The sequence below is a fragment of the Temnothorax americanus genome, unplaced genomic scaffold, assembly GCF_048541705.1.
Source record: "Temnothorax americanus isolate GAGA-0224 unplaced genomic scaffold, ASM4854170v1 Scaffold21, whole genome shotgun sequence".
Taxonomy (NCBI): domain Eukaryota; kingdom Metazoa; phylum Arthropoda; class Insecta; order Hymenoptera; family Formicidae; genus Temnothorax; species Temnothorax americanus.
The window spans coordinates 1,301,941-1,327,802 of NW_027509349.1; the positions used below are offsets into that span (position 1 = coordinate 1,301,941).

The 25,862-nt window shown below is 35.7% G+C and overlaps 4 protein-coding genes across 5 annotated transcripts in view; 2 read left to right on the forward strand and 2 right to left on the reverse strand.

The window, feature by feature from the left end:
* The window catches only part of LOC143897825 (uncharacterized), a 187,040-nt gene that overhangs the window by 110,876 nt on the left and 50,302 nt on the right, over window positions 1–25,862 (forward strand). The gene's annotated exons all lie outside the window — the stretch shown is intronic.
* On the reverse strand, window positions 5–13,413 carry Asta-r1 (allatostatin A receptor 1). 2 transcript variants are annotated; one of them, XM_077406498.1, is made up of 5 exons: window positions 11,138–13,413; window positions 8,052–8,181; window positions 7,691–7,951; window positions 7,337–7,585; window positions 5–1,302 (listed from the first exon to the last, which is right to left on the reverse strand). In XM_077406498.1, the coding sequence occupies exons 1-4, from the start codon at window positions 11,578–11,580 to the stop codon at window positions 7,337–7,339; spliced, it is 1,083 nt and encodes a 360-aa protein (XP_077262624.1). In that variant the 5' UTR covers window positions 11,581–13,413; the 3' UTR covers window positions 5–1,302. The 2 variants fall into 2 exon arrangements, with proteins under 2 accessions (XP_077262624.1, XP_077262623.1); XM_077406497.1 differs by having other exon boundaries at window positions 7,691–7,969; window positions 11,138–13,316.
* LOC143897684 (uncharacterized) overlaps window positions 19,329–25,862 on the reverse strand; it is a 28,474-nt gene continuing 21,940 nt past the window's right edge. Inside the window, exons 3-6 of the transcript XR_013256976.1 lie at window positions 21,963–22,057; window positions 21,428–21,657; window positions 21,150–21,333; window positions 19,329–20,960 (exon numbers count right to left, since the gene is read on the reverse strand). The gene's annotated coding sequence lies outside the window, so the exon portion shown is untranslated. The remainder of the gene's footprint in view (window positions 20,961–21,149; window positions 21,334–21,427; window positions 21,658–21,962; window positions 22,058–25,862) is intronic.
* Window positions 22,611–25,631, forward strand: LOC143897683 (uncharacterized). The gene is made up of 5 exons (XM_077406499.1): window positions 22,611–23,787; window positions 23,863–24,050; window positions 24,206–24,300; window positions 24,606–24,835; window positions 24,930–25,631. Exons 1-4 carry the CDS (start codon window positions 23,776–23,778, stop codon window positions 24,644–24,646), a joined length of 336 nt encoding a protein of 111 aa, XP_077262625.1. The 5' UTR covers window positions 22,611–23,775; the 3' UTR covers window positions 24,647–24,835; window positions 24,930–25,631.

Sequence of the window (25,862 nt, forward strand, 5' to 3'; positions counted from 1 at the left end):
GGCGTGGATCTCAATGTTTTTATTGATACGTTTTACAATATTCGTGGATATAATTTCTTGACAAGGCTCTTTATAACGAGGCCCTTTTTTTTCGAGTTAACAATCGTGAGCGAGCGTCGAGAAAATGCGCGTCCGCTTTTTACATTCAAAGATATTATAACATTTATAACACGCACTTATCACATTTATCAACGTGGGGGTTCGTGTAACGTAATCCGCAAAAGCACGAATCAAAACTGCGAAAACTACCGACGGGCGGCGGAGTCAACGGATTTAAAATGCATACGTGTTTGCGGCGGAATTGTTAACACTAATCCCGCCAACGTTTTTTCCGCCACTTAATTTCTCCAACCATGCATTTTCGCCTGCCTCTGAGCCATAATAGTGGAATGTCAAATTTTTTTTTAACGACAAAAATATTTTAAATACGCTTAAGGGGATCCTAAAGCCGTCTGTAATACGGTTTTTTTCTTAACGCATATCTTTTTATTGGCTTTATGAATTTAAAAATCCTTCTCCGAAGTTAAAGTACGCATCAAAATCTAGGTCATGGTGGTCGAATTTATATAAAAAACAAAAAAAATTAATATTTTTTGTTAATTTTTGGTATACATGACGACAATATTTGCTTTGTACAAAAATTTCACAATAAATATCCACAAAATTAGACCGGCATGATCTAGGGACAACATGTAAGAACAATATCGTGCAATTGGAACTAAGAATAAAAGCCTACAAAAAAAGATTAATTTGTAATGAATGCAATATAACCTATAACCTTGTCTATCCTTGTCTACTATCATTGTCTATACAAGGACAGATATAGAATTTGGTCGGTAATACAAACGGCTTTAGAATCTCCTTTACACAAAAATACATTTCTCACTTACACACAACACTGACGTAATCCTCCAACCATGCACTTTCGTGTCCCAACGCGATTTTGATTCTTTGTCGTTTCGAGAACAAATGAGCTGTGGCTCTGAAATTTTTGCCTGATGTTCCTTACTGCAACAACTTTTTTTAGGGCCGGGGGGGATGGGATTATCTCACGATCGTTGGTTTCCCGGAACGAACGACCGTTAGAAACGCGTGGGACACGAAAGTGCATAGTTGGAGGGATTAGGATTAAAGGATCGGGAATAACATGCGCTCGGCTGTATTTGCCAGGTGACATCAAACATCGAATATTCTATAGACCGTAAAGTATTCGTCGTTTTAAACCGGGGGGGAGGAGGGGGGGCGAGAGCAAGGTTGTGCCAATCAGCTTGATGCCAATCATCGTCATCGGTGAATTTATGTCTGCAACACAGTAAACAACATTTAAATGTGTAAAACACAAAACGTGTTCCTACAAATTGAACTAAATTTTTCCACTCTTTGCTAACTAAACTTTTCAATATTTATCCTCCGTCTTTCTATTTTTTGTTATTTTTCCGCGTTAAACGTGAATCCGGCATTCTCTTCAAAAAAACTCTGTTTAATGTCTTGTCACGCGTAAAACGGGGTGGGGGGGGAGGTCATAAAAAATGCAATCGCTCAAAAGCCTTTTAAATATTCATTTTCCCCTTAAACCGCGGGATCGACCTTTAGGACTTTTATCGCTACCGGTTCGGAAACATTTAAATAATTAGCAGGATTTTATCTCCGAATTTAACATTTCGACGGTTCTCACGGGATTCTTCAGCTCCTTCGGTTCACTGCAGTTCACTGGTCTCTGATCTCTCTCTCTCTCTCTCTCTCTCTCTCTCTCTCTCTCTCTCTCTCTCTCTCTCTCTCTCTCTCTCTCTCTCTATCTATCTATCTATCTATCTATCTATCTCTCTCCCTCTCTCTCTCTCTCTCTCTCTCTCTCTTTCTCATTCCTGTAGGAGGTGGGAAGCTTCGAAAAGTAGGCTACTTCGTGAAACAAGCGGAAGACTTTTCTCGTTCGGGAGAGCAGAATCGAGGCCGGCCGGCGCGTACTTCGATCCTTCCCTTGTCTCTTCCTTGAGCTCGCTTCTCGGCTATCTCCCTTCTTCTTCCTTTTATCCGTCTTTTGATTTCTGGCATCTTCCCAACGCCGTTGATCGACCTTCTCGTCATCGATCTGTGTGCCCCATCGTCGAATTTGCATATCTCTCGCCTTCATCTGCGCTCTCGTTAGATCGTTGTATATGTAAAACACTGCATTTTGAATATTCGAACGTTGCAGTGCGTTCTTGCAAATAATCTTTTTTTTTAACCAGATTTTACACACATTTTATTAAAGCGACATGTTTTTCTATCACCTACTTGCGAAATTTAATTTTTTCAACAGACGTCCCAGTTCTCAAATAATCACGGATACGGTAAAAAGTAAATAATTAAACAAATCGGCACGTTCTTTTTATTTATTTAAGTTGGAGCGCAGCGTGTTATCTCAGTAGGTGCGATAACGCTCTACACATATATAAATCGGAGAAACAATAAACGCGGGAGAAAGAATTGCGTATCATATGAAAAAGTATAAAAATACATAATATTTAAAATTGGAAATATGCTGGTAATAAGATAAGCTTATCCGTTTTTAATCTATTTAGTTTTTAAAAATCCCTGTATTGTGCCGCGGGACGAGATTATAAAATCAATTGAAAACACAGAGAAAATACAGGGAAATTTATTTCTTCGATATTAATCTGAAATATATATATCGCGTTCGTGCGTAATATTAAAATACTTTACGTGTAGAAATTGTGTGTAAATTATCTTCGCTATTTTCCACTACTTTTTTTTGCAGAACTCTTTTATTATAAGACTCAGTTTTTCACCTTGGACATTTGTCAGAGCTCCAATTCATTTCCAGTTTTGCTCTATTTATTGAGATAAGGTCTGCGAAGCGTTTCTTTTGGCAAACATCCTGCGTACCATTTATGAAAATGTCAACTCTATATACATTTGGAAATCCTTGCCAAGCAATTCCCATTTATCACGGCGGCAGCGGCGACAACTTTTTTGGACATATCTTGAAAAATTACGGCACTCAGCGTTTATCCGTTCTTAAACTGAAACAGCGCGATATAATCGCGACCTGTCTGGGAGCTTCTCAAAAGCTAATTGTGCGAAACGATGAATGTGCGGAGTGGCGCGATTCTCGAGATAAGGTAAAAAACTATCGCTCTACATGCGCATTATAGTACTATATAATTAGATTTATATTCATTTCTAATTAATTTATTCATTTAATGTGAGCGGGTTTTATGTTGCAAGAGGACGCCAATGTGCTATTTTTCCATCGTATATCATTGTCAGAAAGGATATAATTATAGCCGCAAATGTGATAATATAACTCGAGAGATATTTTACAAATATTCGAGGTAAAATATCAAATTTTTCAAAGCACAAAAAAAAAAATTATTATTTTACAGACACGAAGGTAAAAATCGTGATGGAAAAGTCGTGTTTATTTATTGGCCGTATTATTTTTAGCTCATTTACAAGTGATAAAAGTCGCCGGTGGAATAGAAGCGCCTCGTCTGAAATTAGTTTCGCTTGAAACACTTTTATCGAAGTCTACCCCAGGTAGCAAGCACTCGTCATTTTGACGTCAATATTTGGTCATAATTGGTCAGTAACGTCATTCGTCGATTAAGTGACGTATATTTAACGTCATGTTTTAATACGTCAAAAAGACTTTGTAAAATGACATTATATAGACGTTTACGTGACTACCCAGGTAGCAGACAGTCGTCATAATGACGTGATTCTTACGTCATTTTATGACGCATGTTACGTCATTTATTCCTAAAGTTTAACGTAAAAATTACGTATTTTTCACAATATTTTTTACAGGAATATTCCTACATTTATAGAGTATTTCGTAACTTTATGATTGAAGTGGTGAATTTATGGTATAAGTGGATCTAGTTGCGTGTGTAATTATAGTTTTATGACAACTATTTCATGCAGTGTTATAACTATCAAGAAAATATCATTACAAGATTTCTGAACACTTCAAAGATGTACCTGTTATAGACAAGTACAGTTAATAAGGAAGCATCAGGGTCAGAAGATCGTCACTGTCCACTGGATCATCGAAGTCAAGCGACACGGGCGCGGTACTGTACTAGGATGGGGGTGAGACCGCCTTGAGAGAAGCGGGCTATACACACACGATATGTAAAGAAACAGTTAAAAATGCGTTTTTTTTCTAGATATAGAAAAAGAACGTTTTTTTATAAACGTTTATCAAGTGGACACTTTTTAACATTTTAATTTCATAAAAAAACATTTCTAGAAACCGGTATGTCGTACATTAGACCTATTTTTGCCGTCAATAAAACGTCAGAAAATGACGTCGTTGGGATGTGCATGACTTGCAATTAGAACCGTGAAAAATACCGTCATTTTTACGTTAAACTTTAGAAATAAATGACGTAACATACGTCATAAAATGACGTAAGAATCACGTCATTATGACGACTGTCTGCTACCTGGGTATTAATAAATATAATAATGCAGGGGATAATGACAATAAGCAGCTTTCGTAGTCGTCACGCCGTCGTGCAACGTGACCGATTCTAATCCCGCGGGGAATAGTTAAGGTGACTCCGTGTATTGACAGCAAATCGCTGGTATTGACGGCGCAAATAGAGTCGTTAATATCGGCACAGAGCTTAGCCGAGATCGAATCGGAACGACGGAGATATCGGATTACCATTACGTTGCTCACGGAATACATCTACTTGATTAAGATTTGTTTGCACTAGTCAACGAGCGGCCATTTTTACGAGCGTCCGAGAGCCGTCGTCGTCGTTCTCGAGCGGCGCCGTCGATTACCGGATCCGCTTATCCTTTTCTAAACGTCTCGTCCGTAAAATACGGCATTTTCGTCCGACTGCGCAGCCAAACAGCTTGGAACTGCCGTCCGCTTGTACGACACGGCCGCGTCGTGTCATTCTTGTGTCATTTCGCAGTTTATACGCGTCAGGATACATTCTCGGAATGACTGGACTCGAGTCATTTAACAATATCAAGTAAATGCATCTGATAACTATCAATGAAATATTTGAAAGATTAATTTTTATTATCTTTGTCTATTTAATTATTGTCTATCTAATTATTGTCACCTAATTACTGGACCGATTTACAAGTGCGCACCCTTATTTACGCGAAAAGGTTGATGCAAATCATTTCGGGTCAAATCTACCTTGGCCCATCTGTTTAACGGACCACGAAGCGAAGTTAAACTGATAATTTCAAACGGTATTGATAATTCCGACCGGTTCAAACGAAACATGCTTAATCTCAAATTTGGGCCATTGTGGTGTAAACATTAAATATTATAGCGGGTCAATTCCAATTAAATACCACGTTGCAGATCCTAAAAGGCCCGTCATCACTGCGTTCGGAATGCAATAAATGCAACGCGTCGACATCGCGCGGTAACTTTTTTCCGCGTTTGTCCGTTCAGGGCGGAAGGAAGGGGTGAATGGAATAGGTGATCGTCGCGGGGGTAAGGGATCAAAGAGCAAACCGTCACAGTGCGAAACAACTCACGGCACCGATAACAAAGAATGGTTAATCGAATTTCCGTCGAGCCGTCAATCTCCGGTAAAAGCGTCGATCTGATTAAGGTTTGTTTGTCACCCGCGACGTGTCACAATGCGGTTTTCCGAGGAAGAGAAAAAAAGTACCTTCTCTCGACGCGCCACGTAAACGATGACAAGGCGATAACGAATCAGAAAGCAAATAGGACAGAATTTTGTTGACGTGACACCCCAATTTTCTTTTATGCAAAACAGAGATCTTACGTAGGTTGTAAAGAAACTTTGCCTGTAAATGTGGAGAAAAAATGTAGACTAAATCAAGGAAGAATTGCGCGGAATAAAGAAGAACCCAGTTTGGATTTATTATTCGATCTTAACATAATCCCGCGGGCAAACACAAGGAACAAAAAAAACTGGAAAATATAGTAATTCTCGGTAATTCTTTTGTAATATTCTTTCTTTCTCTTGCTCGAAAAGATTATTGTCTCACTAAATGTGAATTCTATCCGTTTAATATTCCAATAATAAAGAAACAAATTGATCGCGACAAAGTAAGCTTAAAATATGTTTTAAGTATCTTTAGAATTGTTCGTTATTGCATAAAACGTCATGTAAGACGAGAAGCACAAGAATATTAGTTTATATTTATATATATTTTTACGTAATAGAGTTTCTTGCAGTCAATCTCCCTTTGCAGTTAATCTCTTAAGAAGTATTTATATGAGAAATTTTTGTGAGATTATTATCATGCTCGACCAGATTATCCTGCTACTGCCATTCACTCGAGGTATTCGCGCGATTTAAGAAATCGGCTTTAAATGCAAATTTTCCATTCCACTCCGCACCCGCTCCCAGCGTTTTTTTTTTTGTACTTAACATTAAGTAATGGCAATGCTTTGCGGTACAAGATTGCGTTCGTCGCTATATTTTTGCCCGCTCGCTTTTCCCTCCGTTTTATTACCCCTTTACCGATGTCCGTTTGTAGATGGGAACAGACAAAAATGGCAGTGAGGGTAAACTGGATGTGAAAACGTCACCGTGTTAATGGCAACACACCACGCTGCGTCCAGGGAGTGGTCGGTGAAAGACCGGGGGGGGGGGGGGGGATGAAGGAAAGCGAGCAAGGGGAAAAAGAGGAAAATTTTGTTACGTGTCCGCGTAGCCGTGCCGAACTGTGCCGAACCCGTAAGCCCGGTAAGTAAATCGAGTAACGTCGTTAAGTGCCGGCACGATTCCGCTCGTCATCTTCCGAAGAAAATTACACATTGCTTCGGGAAAGGGCAGAACGCGCGCGGAGATAACGACGATGTCGTGATATATCTCCTGAGGATGTTCCTGATTCTCACCGTCAGGATCCACCGATTAATCCTCGAAATTCAATTTCACTTTTCCATATCCGTAATATCCGTCCTTGATCGTCCTTTTTTGTCATTACTCGCTTAAAAGCCGTCGGATTTTTACATTACCTTTTAATTTAACTTTTTGAAAGCAGGAAGCAAAGATAGGGCAGCGTCGAAAGGCAAAAAATATTTTCCAAATAATTAAAATACTTACTAAAATAAGTAAAAAGAAACACGGGTTCAAACATTTTTTGAATAGCGGGCCGATATTTCAAGGGATAAAAATTGGAGGTGAAAAAGAATATATATATTGAGGTCCTTTGCGCAAGGAGCAATCGCAATATTCGCAACAGTTTATTCGCCAAAGTTTACGATTGATATGAAATATCTCAAAAGGGAGCAGGTCGGTGTATTCTTTGGAAGCTTACGGTATTGGCAAAAAGAAAGATGGTTGTTTCTCACCTAAAGAAACCCCAAATAAATTCTTACCTAAAAATTATTGCCGGAGTTGGTGGCTCTAGTAGTCTTCGTCGGTGGTCCCAGCCGATTGTTCGCCTCCGCCCGCGGCCGCCAATAAATGATCTTGCGGAAGGCTTTGCGGAAGTGATCGCTCAGGAAGGCGTAGAGAAAAGGGTTGATGCAGCTGTTGGTATAGGCGAGGACATGACTCACTATCTGGACCATGATCGTCGCCGTGGTAAGCGGAAACGCCCCCAGGGACTTGGTCACCAGTATTACCTGCAACGTGACGACAACGCGGACGACATCGTGGATGACGGAGTATCGAAAAAAGGGAAAAGAAAAAGAAAAATCGGTTCCCTCCAGAGAGACAGGTCCCTTTACCTGTATGGGGCACCAGCAGACGGCGAAGACGCCGACGACGACGAAGACGAGCCTGGTGGCCCGTCTCCTACCGCGTCGGCTCTCGGCGCTGTCGCGCGCGCTCCGCCACAGGCTGATCAGCATCGACATGTAAAAGATGCATATCAGCACTAGCGGCAGCACGTAGCTCGTTAGGAAGAAGGTCATCTGGAAGACGGTCCAGTCGTACTGCTCATTCAGGAACCGGCAGACCGTCAGATTTTCCGACTGCCCGTTTGGCTTCTGGAACACGTAGGTGATCTACGAATGCGCGATGCATCGGCGAACGACGGGCTGGATTCGCGAGGTCGTGGCGTCGGGGCGCCGCGCGCGGCTCGCTTACCTCGCCGTGAATTATGATCGCGGGCATGGACACTGCCAGGATCAACGCCCACATGATGCAGATCGCCTGGATGGCGTGATTCTCCGTCCTCCACGACATGGACGCGATCGGATGGACCACCGCTAGATACCTGCGAGCAGTTTCTCCTCTCAGCGGATATTCGATTAAACATTACACACAGAAAAATATCATTCTACAGCCGAGGAAAGCAATTATTTATTTTATTTTATTTGTTTTAAGTAATAGTTTTCTTCAACAAAGAATATTTTCTTAATAACAGTTTTAAGATATACTTGGCACAAGTCCTAGAAGAGCTCGACACTTTGTGTTCAAAACAAGAATTTATTATATATTCTTTCAAGAATATTATATATTTAAGTACATGCTTCTCTTCCGTAGACTGTATCTAGTAAGTAAACCATGTAAACCGCATTTCTCGTATTAATTGAATATCTAGTTTGAAGTTACTGATCTTGCTAGCAATAAGATCTCGAATATATTTTGAGTAAATGTGATGCTTGTGATGACTTCACGGTAGATTTGCGGATATATAAAATTATCAAACACTTGGAACAAGTAATACTTACTTGCAGGTTGCAGAAGTTAATTCTCGTTTCGAGCGTCAGCATTTTAAAAATGAACCTGCAGATAAAAGGCCCCGCCTTTTTTGCTCTCGTATTCGCTTTATAAGGGAGAAAAAAGTTAAGGCACGAGGGCGCTGAAAGGCGCCTGCTTTTGCGTCGTAGTTTAGTATCGTTCTGAAAGTAGGATGCAGAAAATGGAAGATCGTTTAACGGCTCTTGCACGTGAATTTTTAACTTGACATCGACGGACGAGATATTAACGAGGATGTGGGAAAGGGTTGCGAGCATTAATATTAGAATACCGTGGTAGTTTTTTTTAATAAAAATGCCCCTTTTTATATCCTCTCGTTTAAACGATACAACGTCGATTTAATCACGAAACCAGCATCATTATTCAACGTTGCATTATACATTATTCATCAAAACGACATATATGAGATTAACAACGCGGTATAGTTTGATCTCGCGATGCAAGATGATATGTTATCACAAATAATATTAGCAATTCGTGTAATGGCATCTCGTGAAGCTGCATCTCCGCAACCGGAGATTGAATAATGAAAATTGAAGTCGCTAATTCAATCGAGTCCTCCGTTACCAGGGGAAACGTATATGGGCGCGTTCGCCAGATGAAATATCGCCGGCAGATATTGGAGCTAGGCGACGAATGTCTACAACGGTCTCTACGCTTGAAATTGGCACGTTCGAATTGCCTGAGATGAATGTATCAAACGGCGTGTATGCCGCGCGTAGTCTCGCAAAACCCGTAAGCATCGCGATTCAAAGCGCAACAATGAATCAAATGTCAAACGAAGAGCCCGGGGCGTTTTACAAAGCTTCAGGAAAGGTCCGTGCTGAAAGGCTGCGAGGGGCAACTCAGAATAAAGATAACAGGAAAGCTTCCGAGGATAAAGGACAACAATATAAGGAAACTATTGCACGCGCGATACGATATATTTTTTTTCGCCTTGTTATCATACATCACGGGGCGAGCGGAAAATTTATATTATCTCATCTTTTAGTCAAAATATAAAACATATTCTTGGAATAATCCTTTAATCTATTTGCAACGAATATCTGCAATGCTAGGAGATCTGATTTTGACATAATTTTAATAAAACAAAAAATTATTTGGTAAAAATTGATGGCAAAATTATTTAATATTAAGATAAAATATACACAGAAAAGATACACCATTACCTGCAAGTAAATATTACTTGTTCCAAGTGTTTGATAATTTTATATATCCGCAAATCTACCATAAAGTCATCACAAGCATCACATTTACTCAAAATATATTCTAGATCTTATTGTTAGCAAGACCAGTACTTCAAAATTAATACGAGAAATGCGGTTTACAGGGTTTACTTACCATGTACAGTCTACGGAAGAGAGAAGCATGTACTTAAATATATAATATTCTTGAAAGAAGAATAAATTCTTGTTTTGACCACAAAGTGATGAGCTCTTCTAAGACATGTGCCAAGTATATCTTAAAACTGTTATTAAGAAAATATTTTTTGTTGAAGAAAACTATTACTTAAAACAAATAAAATAAAATAAATAATTGCTTTCCTCGGCTGTAGAATGATATTTTTCTGCGTGTAATGTTTAATCGAATATCCGCTGAGAGAAAAATAGGCAAAACAAAAATTTTCGAAAATGAAGCGCTCGCGTACGCTCGAATCAATTATTATTTCGCGTTACTCTGCTACACATAATTTCTATCGACAAAATTCGTAATCTATAATTTATATTTTCTGTGAATCGCTCACGTTTATATCAAAATCAATTTTGATCAGTTAATTTAATAAAGCGAGGCGAATGCTTTTACTTGTTGAATGACATACGTCGAAGAAAAGGAAAAAAAATTAAACTGTTTACTACAGCATTTGCGTTTAAAAAGCTGGAGCAAATATGTGACCAACAATAGCCATTCCCTAGGTACATTTTACTGTTTTTCATAAAAAGATCTGCCTTTATAAATCTGCCGTTTGAGAGATTCTTCTCAAAAAGCATTTATATTTCTATAAAAGCATTTCGCATGCTTCAAATACACAAAGTCACCAACATATTACGAATTGTGTGTTGCGATTCTATTCGTTCTTGCATGATTGCAGTATTGATTCTGCCATGACAGCGAAAACAAGCAATATTTACGTAAAAATTCTTCTAACAAAGAAAAAAAAGTCAAAATATACAGAAAATACCTTTGCCCCACGTACAAATGCTTCTGCATCTATATATCTTCCGCCAATAGCGAACGTCTCGCTTTATTCCGGGCTCGTATATCATTTTTGTTCCGTACTTGTTGATAAGCCATTATTGTCTGCACGTCGATACATCTCTGGGCGGGCCTTATCTCAATTTTTACGCGCGACTTACTCCTCTATCACAAACTCTGTTTCGCGACAAAGTCTAATTCTGAAAGTTTGCGTGCAGGCGAAGCGCTATGGCAGAGAACGCGGTCGATATCGTAAACAATGATCTTGGCATACCAACCTGTCGAGACTCATGAGGACCAGGGTGTACACGCTCGCGTAAGCGGTGACAATGATCAGATACTGTACGGTCTTGCACCAGACGTTGCCGAACGGCCAGTACGGCAGGACGAAGTCGGTGGCCGTGAACGGTATACAAAATATAACGAACAGCAGATCGGCGACGGCGAGGTTGATAATGAGGATGTTCGTGGTCGACCTCATTCCGGGATTCGCCGCCACGACCACGACCACGAGCAAATTCCCGGCGAAACCGAGAATGCCGATTATACCGAAGAACAATGGCACCACCACAATTATGATGCTGTGCACCAGTTCGTAGTCGAACCCCAATTCCTGGGTATAAGACCTGCAGGCCCCGACTTCGCCCGCGAGCGAGGTAAGCGAGCTGCAGTTGAGGAACGTGTCGTTCGCGTTAGTCGCGTTCGCCACTTCCGACCTCATGTTCGAATCTGTGGCCCTCGCGATCGACCCGCGATCTCGTTTGCGTTACAGTTAAACTTGTTTAGCCCGGCACCGAGTCGGATGAAATAGGAACTCTGCGGTGATATATATTACAGCGATAATAAAGTCAACGTGGATCGCTTTAGGAGAATTCGCGGCCTCTGTCGGTGCCGAGGATACCGAGAATATCCTTTCTTCCCGCGAAGCTCGTTTTCCTTACCGAACAGCATCGAGTGTTCGCAATTGTCGATTCGGTACATAGCTCGTCGTTTCTTTTTTTCTTTACGGCATTATCTTTCACTTCAAATTTTTCTTCGAATACTGAAAAACTTCAAGAATCGAAAGCTCCACTTTTCGCATGAGAGAACGTTAACACATATTATTATAATACGATATTTTATTTTAATTCTGTCTTCGGTTTAAATTACTAAAAATGCAAATAAAGTATCGGTCCACCGCGATAATAATCTTGATAATAATTTCATTTATTCATTTGGCTGCGAATGAAGGCGTAAACAGCGCGATGGTTATTGACGTTTCATCGAACGCGCCGCGAACCAAATTGAGGAACGCCGCGCTAAGAACTTCGATCGAGGCAGCGGATCAACACGGCGATACGATAATCGATCTCTAAATATATAACTTGGGTCATAAACTTTCCAACATTTGTTTACCGCCGCACGATTGAACTTGACAAACTAAAGTTCGCGCAAATCACGTCGTGCACTTTGTCCGCAAGTGCGCTGGCCAACTTCTTCGAATAAAATGATATCGTAACAAGCACATTATATTCCACCTTGATAGAGTGTCATTTATCTCATTGAAAATAAACGTTTGACAACCGACATTGTGAGTCAATTTAAAATATAGTCTCTAACTGTCTTGTGTTTTCAGTTCCATATGTTGGCGCACGTTAAAGAAGCGCGACTTTACATCAAACATTCAAAGCTCTGTAAGCCACAATTGCACTGAATATTTCGAGCGAGTGTTAAAGTAACACAAAATTACGATAATCGAGTTTTTAAATTGCAGTAGGCATCACGCCTCGCGTTTCATATATTCGCCGCTTACCGCCAAATGAGAAGTTGAATTGACGGACTGAAGTTTGCACTCACATCTCGTCCACTCGTTCTTTAATAAAACAAGCCGTTTCTTGAAACAAATTTCGTCATTTTTAACAACACGCACGAAACTGTCTGGAAAACAATCTTAAATGTTCGTTTTCTAATCGTCGATCGCTAAAACGATGCGCTGAAAAACGCGGCAAAACAAAATCGAAAATTCGCGGTTTGGCAATTCGCGCCTCGACACTTTCGACAAATCTCTTCAATTGAAGAGTAGCTTCACCATTGAAAATGGCACTTCCGGCGAAGTTGATTGATAAAGACGTTGGTAGAGCGTATTGGCCGAGTCGCGGGATGTATCCGCGTACCATCGCCCACCAGCTGGCGATAAACCACTGCTAGCTCCGGGGGTGGTTTTGTACTGAGGATCTCCGATGGTCGACGGTGCGGCGCGGCCAGGAATGGATGGGGCTAGATACGCGCGAACGAAACGGGGGAAATTCGCGGCGCCATCTGCTACGCGTGTCGATGTCCCGAAATAGGGATGCTTACACATAAAAAAAATACATACATAATTAAGTACATATAATACAAGGTAAAAAGATACTTATTTTATAGACAGAGGATTTTAGATAATTAGAGCGAACCGAGGACGATCATTAAGAGTTAATTCTATCACAGTTATAAATGTAAAATATGTAAATAGATACTCCCTTTTTTTATTTAAAACACTAATTTATTTCTATTGTTCCTATTACTTAATTATTTATTTCCGACTTTTGTTGATCAGTTTGCTCTTTCTTTCACCAAATATTAGATGTTAATTATATTGTTATGCTAATTAAAATTATGCATTTTTATGCCTATTTTTTTCAAGTTTATTAAATATTACTTTGACACTACGCGGTGGTTAATTTTTTGGTAGAATTAACAAATAACACACACACACATACATCATATACAATGTTAAATTTAAATGTTAGATTTCTTAGTTTCTCGTTATAGTCTTCGTTTTTAAAGAAATGTGTTTATAATTTGGCGAAACAATTTTTATCGCTCAATTTGTTCTTTCTGTAATTTTATATGTCACAGAGTCTAATATATATATCACCAATTTATTTTTATTCTTTTCGCAATATACAAGAGCCTTACACGTGTGTAACACGTTTTAGTTGATCAGAGAAGGGAGAGATAAAACAAACAATTATTATTTGACATATAACAGAACGGACGGAGTATATCCACTATAGACGAGAGTTAAAATGTAATCATCCGCTGTATAAATGCCAAAGCACTCAAGACCTAAATTCCAAATCATTATAGGCATTTTCACAGATTTACTAATTAGTTAAGACGTATACTAATAATATTACTTTAATAATTACAATTATTATTATAACGGTGTATAAAATGTATAAAAAGCTTGGACCCGTTACACGATAATTTATTCTTTATAGAATTTTAGAGATAGAGAAGATAATTATCTTCTTATCACAAACTTGAAACTGTAGTCTAATTAAGTTTCAGCAAATAAAAGAGCTAAGGCAAATTTGATTTACTCTTTACTTAAACCTAAATAAAGTTTATCTTTATTTTAATCAGTATTTTCTAGAATTTTAATTATTTATTAATAAATAACAATCTATACATATCTTATTAGAAAGTAATTTGACAAAGTTTTGAGTTTTTTAATGTTATTTAGAAATTTTGTGTATATAGATTATTATCAGTTAATTTAATATATAGGGGAGACCGGGGCTACGTATCTACACTTTACGCTTTTTTCAAGTTTACTAAAAAACTAATAAAGATATTTGGCTAAAATTTTAATGGTATAACCTTTCAACCTTGCTATTAAAAAAAAAAACAATTAGAATCGTTGATTTTTTAACATTTTAAAGAGGCGAATTTTTTAAGTGGACAAGTCAAGCGTAGACAGATAGCCCCATATATGCGGGGTTATCTGTCCACATAATAAAAAACACATTATTTATATTAATTTTTATACTTATTTATAATATTATTTAATATTAATATATATATAATATTGAAAAAACTGCCTAGTCGTTGGAGTCAGTGAAGTAGTAGACACTTTGTGTAGATTTTTTGACAAGTTTCCTGCGTAGAGCTGACTTTTCTTTATATACGGTGGCATCAAACTGATTTTGAGTCCGTTGCAAAATCAATGTAATGAGTTTCTTTTGTCCCCTCAATTCTTTAATTTTTTTTATTTGGGGCCTCTACTCATCCTCGGCAGCGTTTGAAATAGAAAATATTCAATAATTTAAGACAAACTTATATATTTAACTTGACGTGTATTTTTAAAATAAAAATTTGGTAACGATTCTTGAACCGCAGGATCAAGTAGTTGCTCGTAGGTCACTTTTTTACAGTAGCGAGTGACAGTTCGAACATTTATTCCAAAGTCTAACACTGTTTTTACGAAAAGATTTTCTCTCAATTTTTATTCTTTTAATCGCTTTAAATATAATTTTATTGGATATATGTCTACCTCATCCGTCTTAAGGAAACTCTTTCATTTGTAGTTACGCATCATTATCTATTTATAAAAGAACAATTCGTTATATTGAAGTGTGGACACGTTGCTCCATCAAAAATAGGACATCAGATAGCCTCGATCACGTTTTTCAGTCTTTAACATGTTGCCAATTTTAGATAATGCGGAATTAAGATTTGACGCTTCTCACACACCTGGTAACTATATATTAATTGATAATATTATGAAGTGCTTACTTTAATTTGAGTTAAACTACTGTCGCACAGCAAATTTTTCGATCGTCAAAAAATGTGAATAATTGTTTTCGTTTTTCTTTTAACGTATATAGCGTTGCGAGAGGCATCGCAAGAAAACAAACAACATTTAAATATCTTAAGTAGGGCATTTTTCAACTACTTGTTACAATGGTAGAGACATCTGTCTCTTAAAACTTGAGATATAGCAGTACTGTGGACACAGCCCTCGTAGACAGATAGCCCCGGTCTCTCCTACGCATATATATTAGTATAAATTTTTATATTTTTATACACATATACAAAGATAAAATATATTTATTGTTTTCCTAAGAAATTACAAACTTGATACACAGTAAATTTACACTCGTATATCCATCCATAAAGAAAAATATAACGATCGTATACTCGCAATATGCAAACGCAAATATCGTGAGCTCCAACATAACAATTTATTTTAAGCAATTAAAAATAAAAACAGAATAATAAATTTCTTTCGCCAGTATAGAATAACAATTAAAGTAATTTAAATCGATTGTGACTGGCAATATATAACGTCTTTCCGATATAAACATTGAAAAACATTGAAAAACTGTGAGACAACTTGGTTTGTCGGATTCACAAAGCACTTTTTTCGGATCCATCATCGAGACATTATTAATTTCGATCATGGGTTTTGGTCAGTTGATATAATTTCTAAATTAAATAGTTTTAAATTTTTATTGCAAAAGAATATTACCCCAGCCAGGGTAAAAATAAAAACGTTCTCATTGCTCTCTATATGCATACCTTGTCGCTCATTTTTAATACGACCTCAGTGGTCGATTATAAATTTGTAAAAACGCCTGTCACGGATTTATATATGTATATTTTTATAATCCTGTAAAACATAATCTGTCTGTCTTCCATCTCCTTTTTTCTTTCCCCTCTCTTCTCTATATTTAAAAAAATTATCCTATATGTCAACATTTCGAATGTATTTACAGTTATCGGTTAAACTTTTTACAAAACCAACTTTCGCGGCTATTGATCGTATATGTATCGTAACGTATCGACTGAATTGTTTTGGGTACAGATATTGCATGCCGCATGTATGTGTATGTACAAGTACCAAGTACTCAGCTAAAATAACATTTTCCGAAGCAATGATTTACGTTCAATGGTTAACACTATGATAGCTAAGAAATATACTTTTTCATTTATCATATAATAAAATTGTACGATTTAACAATGATGCTCGCAAAGAATAGAAAGATTCGGTGAGTTTTACGAGTGTAAATTGTAAATTCAATCATGCTGAATCATATTAATAGCCTCCAATTATACGTTATATAAATGTTTTTTTATTGTATATACATATATTAATTATTAGAAAAGGACCTGGTAGCGCTATCTGACCTATACTTGTAGTAAAATTGAGCTTTGACAGCACCATCCTGCTCCAGGCAAAAGAATTAAATAATACGTCTTCAGTCGGTAATATATAAATGGAATTTATATAATAAATTAACTCTTTTAAATAAAAAACAATTACATAGAAATATAATCTAAATTAATATTTAGATCACCATCTAATAGAAATATTAAGCGCATTTTAGTATTCGACATATTTAGTATCTAATTATTACGAGAAACTTTTTGACATAAATTATCTAAATAAAAGAAGAACCGAGAAAGCTGTTCAATCAATTAATCCTTCTAAAGTTACTAATTTAGTCTCGAACTAATATCATACACGTACACGTAAGTTCTTAATTATAATAAGACTATAAATTATTCTACATTTAACACTGATAACAATTGAAAAAAAACCTTTTATATGAGATAATTGATAGTTTTTTTATTGTGCAAAATAAAAAAGTCTAGTTTCTTCCAAGCAGCTAAAACGATGTTGGTTACGCCATCTGTCAGCTTTCTGTCACATATTTTAAATAAAAAAAATCGGCAAAAACACGACATGAGAAATGGCGAAAGGGTCTGTTTTCTATTGCTGAACTGACTGCACCAATTCGAAGTTTATCTTTTTCCTTCCAATGTGTGGAGTAAAAAAGATAAACTCTGAACTAGTGCAGCCAGTTCAGCAATAAAAAACAGACTCGCAATTGCACTGGTTGTACATATGACATAAAGTTGTCATAATCGAATTTGGCTAAAAAATAAAAATGCAAAAAGAGTTATGTGTACATCATAACGCAAAAGCTGCTAATCCGACAGAATTAATCTGTTCTCGGTCGGTTGCTTGCCATCAACGTGTCGCAGACTTCGATTATCCATAAACTTCTCGATTAACCCTTTCGTCTCCGTTATCTCTCCTCGCACCGACCAAGATCTACCCTATCAACATTTTTTGTCGAAAAAGATGGGAGTCCAGAATGGAGTTATGAAGCTGCGCAGGTGGCAAAAGGTTTTGAAAAAAAAAACATCAATACATTGTTTATTAAGTTTCTTACATATTAAAAAAAGTTTACTCTTTCTTATTAAAAATGTCGACATTTATACTTTTTGGCTAACTTTATAGTTTAATTAATACTCTTTAGCAGATAAGACACTTCAGGAAAATGGCAATAACAAAAAGAGCATAAAATAATATTGAAAATTGTATAAAATTACACATGCAGTAGGTTTATAAAAATAAATGCATTGTTGGCAAACAGCTAATTTTGTCGGAAAGAAAACTCAATAATGATAATCCAGCAATATTAGTAATCGAAATAATAATTAAATAATAATTAATAAATCAATAATGGTAAAGTAATATCATCAATAATGGTAAAACAAAATAATAAAAAGCAATTAAAATTATAATTAGATTCCTCTTTGCTTCAACTTCAGCTCTGTTATGTACTCGACCTTCTATTTCTTGTAGAGGATATGCTGCTTCTTCATTAATCACTAGCAATGCCTCCAGGTCGTTTTTGATCAAACATATGTTGTGCAGTACACAACATGCTAAAAAATAATAAGGAATTTGTTTGACAGATCGACAGATCCCATTGCCAAATAATGAAGAATGCTTCTCCAGCGTTCCTTGAGCAAACCAATAGCTCTTTCCACAACCATGCGAGAAGAAGACAGACAGAAATTATAATTTTTTCACGTTGCGTGAGATGACCGTTGTCTGTATATGGCACCATCAATTGAGTTAAAAAAGGGTAAGCGGCATCTCCCATTAGATGGCTGTTAGGAAATTTAGCTGGGTCTGCGATGTAATTTTGCAATCCTGATAATCGAAAAACACGTGCGTCATGTACGGATCCAACATTTCCAACATATACGTGTGTGAAGAGACGCGTATGATCACAAACTACCTGCAATCAAAAAATAGTTAAAGTATATCTGTATAGATATAAGCGCATAAGCATATGGATAAAGGTCTATTAGCAAATGCATAAGAAAATTGACCAATCCATTTTCTCATGTATATGTTTATGCGCTTGCACAAAAGTCTATGCTCAGAGGCACTCAATTCTTTACAAGTAATAACAATGAAAATAAAAAATATTAAACAATTGGATAACTTGTTAGATCCGCCAGTGCGTAGTTAAAAAATATTAACTTGGGCTTGAATGGAGTGATGGCCTTTCCTATTTACATAAGCCTCAGGATTTTCTTTTGGAGCTGGTATATTGATATGTGTGCCATCAATTGCTCCAATAGTTCTTGGAAAAGCACCAATTTCGGAGAAACCCTGCATAATTCTTTCAATCCTTCCTTCTGACGGCCATTGTATGAATCTCGATGCAAGACAACATAACGTACGAGTAACTCGACGTACTGCTCTAATGGCTGTGGCTTTTCCCACTCCAAATCTGGTGTGTATTGATCTGAAATAATGATTCAAGTTTAAAAAATGACAATAATGTATTAAAATAAATATTAGTAATATAAGTGTAGAGTAGTTTATACCTATATGAATCTGGCGTTGCCATACGCCACAAAACAATTAAAAATTGTTTTTATGGAGATATCATTTCATTCCCACTTGTAGTTCTTTGTAGTTGCTCTGCAATCTCTCCCAAGATGAATTCGAACGTTTGTGGCTACATTCTAAAAAGTAGATGGTGATAATGAAATAATAAGAAATGATTCTTGCATAATGATGATTATTATTATTATTGTACATGAGAAATAAAAGGAAATGAAGACTTTACCTGAAATGACTCTTGAATTTCATTGCACTAAGTAACGGTACAATACGTTCTACGTAACCTTCTATTCTCGGTATGTTGTATCGAGATTTACGTTTTAAAGCTTGCGAGTTTATAAATGCAAGCATAAATTCTTCTAACCTAACCCAAACCAATTGTTGTATGGGTAGGTCAGATTTTTCAAATCTCACTTATTTATAACTCAGTGCACGGTAAGGGAAGTAATTTATTGAATGACCGTGTGTAGACAGTACACAGTACACATGTAAGAGCTACTGTCCCTCTTTCACAAGCAAGAGTGAGTGGGGGTAGACCTCGGTTTACGTGAAAAATTGAAAACCTGAACCGTACAATAATAGACCTGGTTTTGTCCTATATGAAAAATGGGATAAGATTGGGTAAACTTTGCTTCGATCCACCATATATCCTACCTCTGCTTACAGGGCGAAACAGGTCATTGGGGCTGAATCCATTATTGTGCACTTTTACCAAAAAATGTTAATATGTATTATGAAAGATAATAGGGGTACTCGCCTATTTGCATTTTGCCGGTTATGACGGGTGTCATATTTCCTGTCGGTATGACAGGTATAGGACAAAATCACTCCTATTGCACCATGCAGAAGTTAAATTTTACATGTTTGCAATATATGTAGAAAATAGTCACGGCAACAATAACGGGTCCCAATTAACTAGCATAGTATAACCATTGTAAATCTGAAATAATACTACCACTTTGTTTTTTTCGAGGTAACAACATAATACATATACCTATACTATACTATGCGTGTAATTGGCGCATTTTTTTACCTTTTTTTAAAATAGAAGATATCTGCAAGATTCTTCTGTTCATCAAATCTGTAACAATAAGAATCCTCTTATAACTTGATTTCTCAATAAGTAAAACACTTTAGTAACTTACGTCTCGACATATTCGTACTTGACGTATGAAAGATAACCGTTAAGAATAATTGAGCATATTAAAAGTAGACTCAATACAGCGACATAGAAGTATCTGAAATTTATAATATATTTATTCAAGTATACTCGAAGAAGACTTCAACTATAATAGTTGGTTAATTAACATACCTAATTGAGAAAATAAACTACGCCATATCAATTACATAGAATTGCATATCATTAGACAAATACCAACTTCAACTCATGCACTGTATGCAATAAACATTTTATAAAAGTTTTATGCGTCTTCAAGTATAATTTCAAATTGATCGTAATCAAACGTGTTCGTACCATTGCATCCCATCCAAAGAAATTATGTATGTACAAAAGATTTCTCCACCAATATTTCGCACAAGTTTCGTGCGACCTTTCGTACATGTAAAATTGTGATGTTTTTTTGTTCCAAATCGACCTTGATAGCTCTATTAGTAACACCGTCATGTAAACCGGTGTCAGCCTTAAAACAAAAATGTTATTACAGACGCGTATAAAAAAAAAGTTAGTATTTAGCTTACATTGAAATCAATATTCAAATTTCTTTGTAACATACCCTCTTATTTTATTTATTACTGCAATAATTTTATTATATTGTTTGTATTGTTTTTTGTGTTCTTTAAATATATCACACCATATAATAAAAACTTACCGAAAACATTTTTTTAATACGCGATCTCTTAATTTGATTAATTTTTCTTTGCGACCAATCGGCTTCAAATACATATACGTCCCTAAACATCCGCTTGAAAGAAAAAAAATATCAACTGCTATGAATTCAATGTCACCTATGAATTTATAACTCTCAAGGAACCTCCACAGCCATACTTTATTGTCTGTCAATACAAAGCAATTTTCGTTATGCGTAAAGAGTAAAAAAACAAAAGAGCCAAAAATGTCTATTCTACAGATTTATTATAAATTACTTACCGAGAGAATTAAATGTATAATATACACTATGGAACATGATTATCGAACACATGCTTAGAAATTTTAAGCCGTGAATAACGAGTATTGTGCCGGCGTCCAACTTTGGGTTAAATATTTTTCCTGAATTTGTATAAGCGGAAAAGCACATTAATATTTCTCCAATTTTACTTTTCCGAAATAAAGACCGATTTATACTTCTATTTCTATTTCCTCGGAGATATTTTCAGTACCTAAATCATAATTCGACGTCTTTAGTATAGTAATACAAAAATCTCAAAATGCTTTAATTAAGTAAGATTAATATTAAACAAAGAAAATCTATACACGCGAATAAGCCATATGTACACAAGATGTAGCTACAAAATATATTTTATAATTAATTATTAATTACTTAAAGTAATAATTGATTGCAAATTATTAATAATTTTAACATTGAAGACGAAAACTTGATTTGTAGAAAATTGTAGCATATAAAAACAGTAAAAAGTCTGTTGTAATGGAAATTATTTCTATAAGTTTTAGATATGACACTTACCGTCATCATTTTCCTTTACACGTTTTTGATATATAAATTTATCATATATTGTTCCGATTGATGTTATGAGAATAGAAAACCCTATTAAGCCAGCACTGCAAATAGAATATTTCTCGGTTGAAGCTTTATATTCTTTCGGAGGATTAAGATTAAAATTACTTATAATGTTATTAATCTTTTCTGTCATATAATATTATTGTTGCGCTTGTATTGTCAAGTAATTGCAATTTATACATTTCTGGAGACGTACCAGATGTAATACACCCAATGAGGTAGCCTTTTATTATCGTCATTTAGATCTTTAACCTCGATTAGCTGAAAGTCCGCGGAGTATAGGGATCATTGAAGATAACTCTGTCACGACATATTTCCTCCAAAATTAAGCTTAGATTATTTGTAGGGCATGATGCTGGTAAACAGAGTCCGAGCGTAATCACATTCTAAGATAAAACTTTCTGTATATATTTAAATATCAAACACATCCTTTATATCACATAAAGATTTTACAAACTTACCTCGTCAAACATATTTACGTGATATTGAATACTACTGTTGTGTCTCAAATAAGCTACAAAATAATTCATTTGGAAAGGTGGAAAATCCATTCGCGGATCGCGATAATGCGTGTTATTTAGTATTTTCTGCTGTGAGATCTGTAGAGGAGCCGTATTCATTGTATCTAAACACTTATGCAAAAACAATAAATAACTAATTTTTATTTATAATTAATCACGCATTGTAGCTTCCTCATTACAGGAAGCTGTTTCCGTAAACAAATTTTTTTTTTTAGTTTTCTGTGCCAATGTGTTCAGAATGTTCTAAAATTACATTTTTACAAAATGTGTGTGTGTTTAGATATCGGACTCAATTTTTTTTTAATGCAGAATATTATTATTATAAATAAAAATTCGACACCATAATTATAAAGCTCGCCTTTGTACTTATACCTGTGTGATGGTCCCCCTCGCCGGCGACGATGTCATCCCCCTCGCCGTCGAGATTTCCTCGCCCCGCACCCCGCGCGGAGCACCACATATTTATGCCAATATTTAATTTTAGAAATTACATCATTTATATAGTTGTAAAAAAAATCAGTTTATTTAACTCTTTTTACATAATATTTCATACTTCATACGCGACGACCCGGCATTAACTCTTAACTAGCACGCGGGGTGTCAAACACCCCAAAAGTCACCAATGACACAATCCAATACGTTCCACCTGGCAAAGATCGTCAGTTCCCTTCCAAACACAATTCGTATCAGACGTATAGAATTGCTGGGGTGCTAAACAACCCAAGTGTAGAACTTTTTTGAAGCCTCAAAACTAAAAAATTTCATAGTTTAGGCTAATGGGTATCATTTTCCAGTATTTAATGTATGTACTTGGATTTTTTCAAGCCTATTCGAGCCTCCATTTCGCCGTACCCAACGTTCAAAGTGTGTGGGGTGTACAACACACCGTGTGCAGATAACGTTCGCTCGCGGACGTGTGCTAGTTAAGGGTTAATAAAGTAGAAAGTTTCCAATCTGTTTGCGTAAAGATACACGGTATTTGGCGCGAAACATTATCGTGTCTCTTGACATAGTCAGACAAGACATTCACCGGATATTAGACTCCAGATAGACACATGTGGATATTTTTCCTTTATCTGAGCAAAGAAGGTTCCTTTACGGAAATAATTATTGGCTGGGCAGTCGTAGCCAGTGTTTAGATACGATGAATACGGCTCCTCTACAGATATCACAGAAAAAAAAAGAATTATTTTGTAGCTTATTTGAGACACAACAGTACTATTCAATATCACGTAAATATGTTTGACGAGGTAAGTTTGTAAAATCTTTATGTGATATAAAGGATGTGTTTGATATTTAAATATATACAGAAAGTTTTATCTTAGAATGTGATTACGCTCGGACTCTGTTTACCAGCATCATGCCCTACAAATAATCTAAGCTTAATTTTGGAGGAAATATGTCGTGACAGAGTTATCTTCAATGATCCCTACTCCGCGGACTTTCAGCTAATCGAGGTTAAAGATCTAAATGACGATAACAAAAGGCTACCTCATTGGGTGTATTACATCTGGTACGTCTCCAGAAATGTATAAATTGCAATTACTTGACAATACAAGCGCAACAATAATATTATATGACAGAAAAGATTAATAACATTATAAGTAATTTTAATATTAATCCTCCGAAAGAATATAAAGCTTCAACCGAGAAATATTATATTTGCAGTGCTGGCTTAATAGGGTTTTCTTTTCTCATAACATCAATCGGAACAATATATGATAAATTTATATATCAAAAACGTGTAAAGGAAAATGATGACGGTAAGTGTCATATCTAAAACTTATAGAAATAATTTCCATTACAACAGACTTTTTACTGTTTTTATATGCTACAATTTTCTACAAATCAAGTTTTCGTCTTCAATGTTAAAATTATTAATAATTTGCAATCAATTATTACTTTAAGTAATTAATAATTAATTATAAAATATATTTTGTAGCTACATCTTGTGTACATATGGCTTATTCGCGTGTATAGATTTTCTTTGTTTAATATTAATCTTACTTAATTAAAGCATTTTGAGATTTTTGTATTACTATACTAAAGACGTCGAATTATGATTCAGGTACTGAAAATATTTCCGAGGAAATAGAAATAGAAGTATAAATCGGTCTTTATTTCGGAAAAGTAAAATTGGAGAAATATTAATATGCTTTTCCGCTTATACAAATTCAGGAAAAATATTTAACACAAAGTTGGACGCCGGCACAATACTCGTTATTCACGGCTTAAAATTTCTAAGCATGTGTTCGATAATCATGTTCCATAGTGTATATTATACATTTAATTCTCTCGGTAAGTAATTTATAATAAATCTGTAAAATAGACATTTTTGACTCTTTTGTTTTTTTACTCTTTACGCATAACGAAAATTGCTTTGTATTGACAGACAATAAAGTATGGCTGTGGAGGTTCCTTGAGAGTTATAAATTCATAGGTGACATTGAATTCATAGCAGTTGATATTTTTTTTCTTTCAAGCGGATGTTTAGGGACGTATATGTATTTGAAGCCGATTGGTCGCAAAGAAAAATTAATCAAATTAAGAGATCGCGTATTAAAAAAATTTTTTTGGTAAGTTTTTATTATATGGTGTGATATATTTAAAGAACACAAAAAACAATACAAACAATATAATAAAATTATTGCAGTAATAAATAAAATAAGAGGGTATGTTACAAAGAAATTTGAATATTGATTTCAATGTAAGCTAAATACTAACTTTTTTTTTTATACGCGTTTGTAATAACATTTTTCTTTTTAAGGCTGACACCGGCTTACATGACGGTGTTACTAATAGAGCTATCAAGGTCGATTTGGAACGAAAAAACATCACAATTTTACATGTACGAAAGGTCGCACGAAACTTGTGCGAAATATTGGTGGAGAAATCTTTTGTACATACATAATTTCTTTGGATGGGATGCAATATGGTACAAACACGTTTGATTACGATCAATTTGAAATTATACTTAAAGACGCATAAAACTTTTATAAAATTTTTACTGCATTACAGTGCATGAGTTGGAGTTGGTATCTGTCTAATGATATGCAATTCTATGTAATCGATATGGCGTTGTTTATTTTCTCAACTAGGTATGTTAATTAACCAACTATTATAGTTGAAGTCTTCTTTGAGTATACTTGAATAAATATATTATAAATTTCTTCAATTATTCTTAACGGTTATCTTTCATACGTCAAGTACGAATATGTCGAGACGTAAGTTACTAAAGTGTTTTACTTATTGAGAAATCAAGTTATAAGAGGATTCTTATTGTTACAGATTTGATGAACAGAAGAATCTTGCAGATATCTTCTAT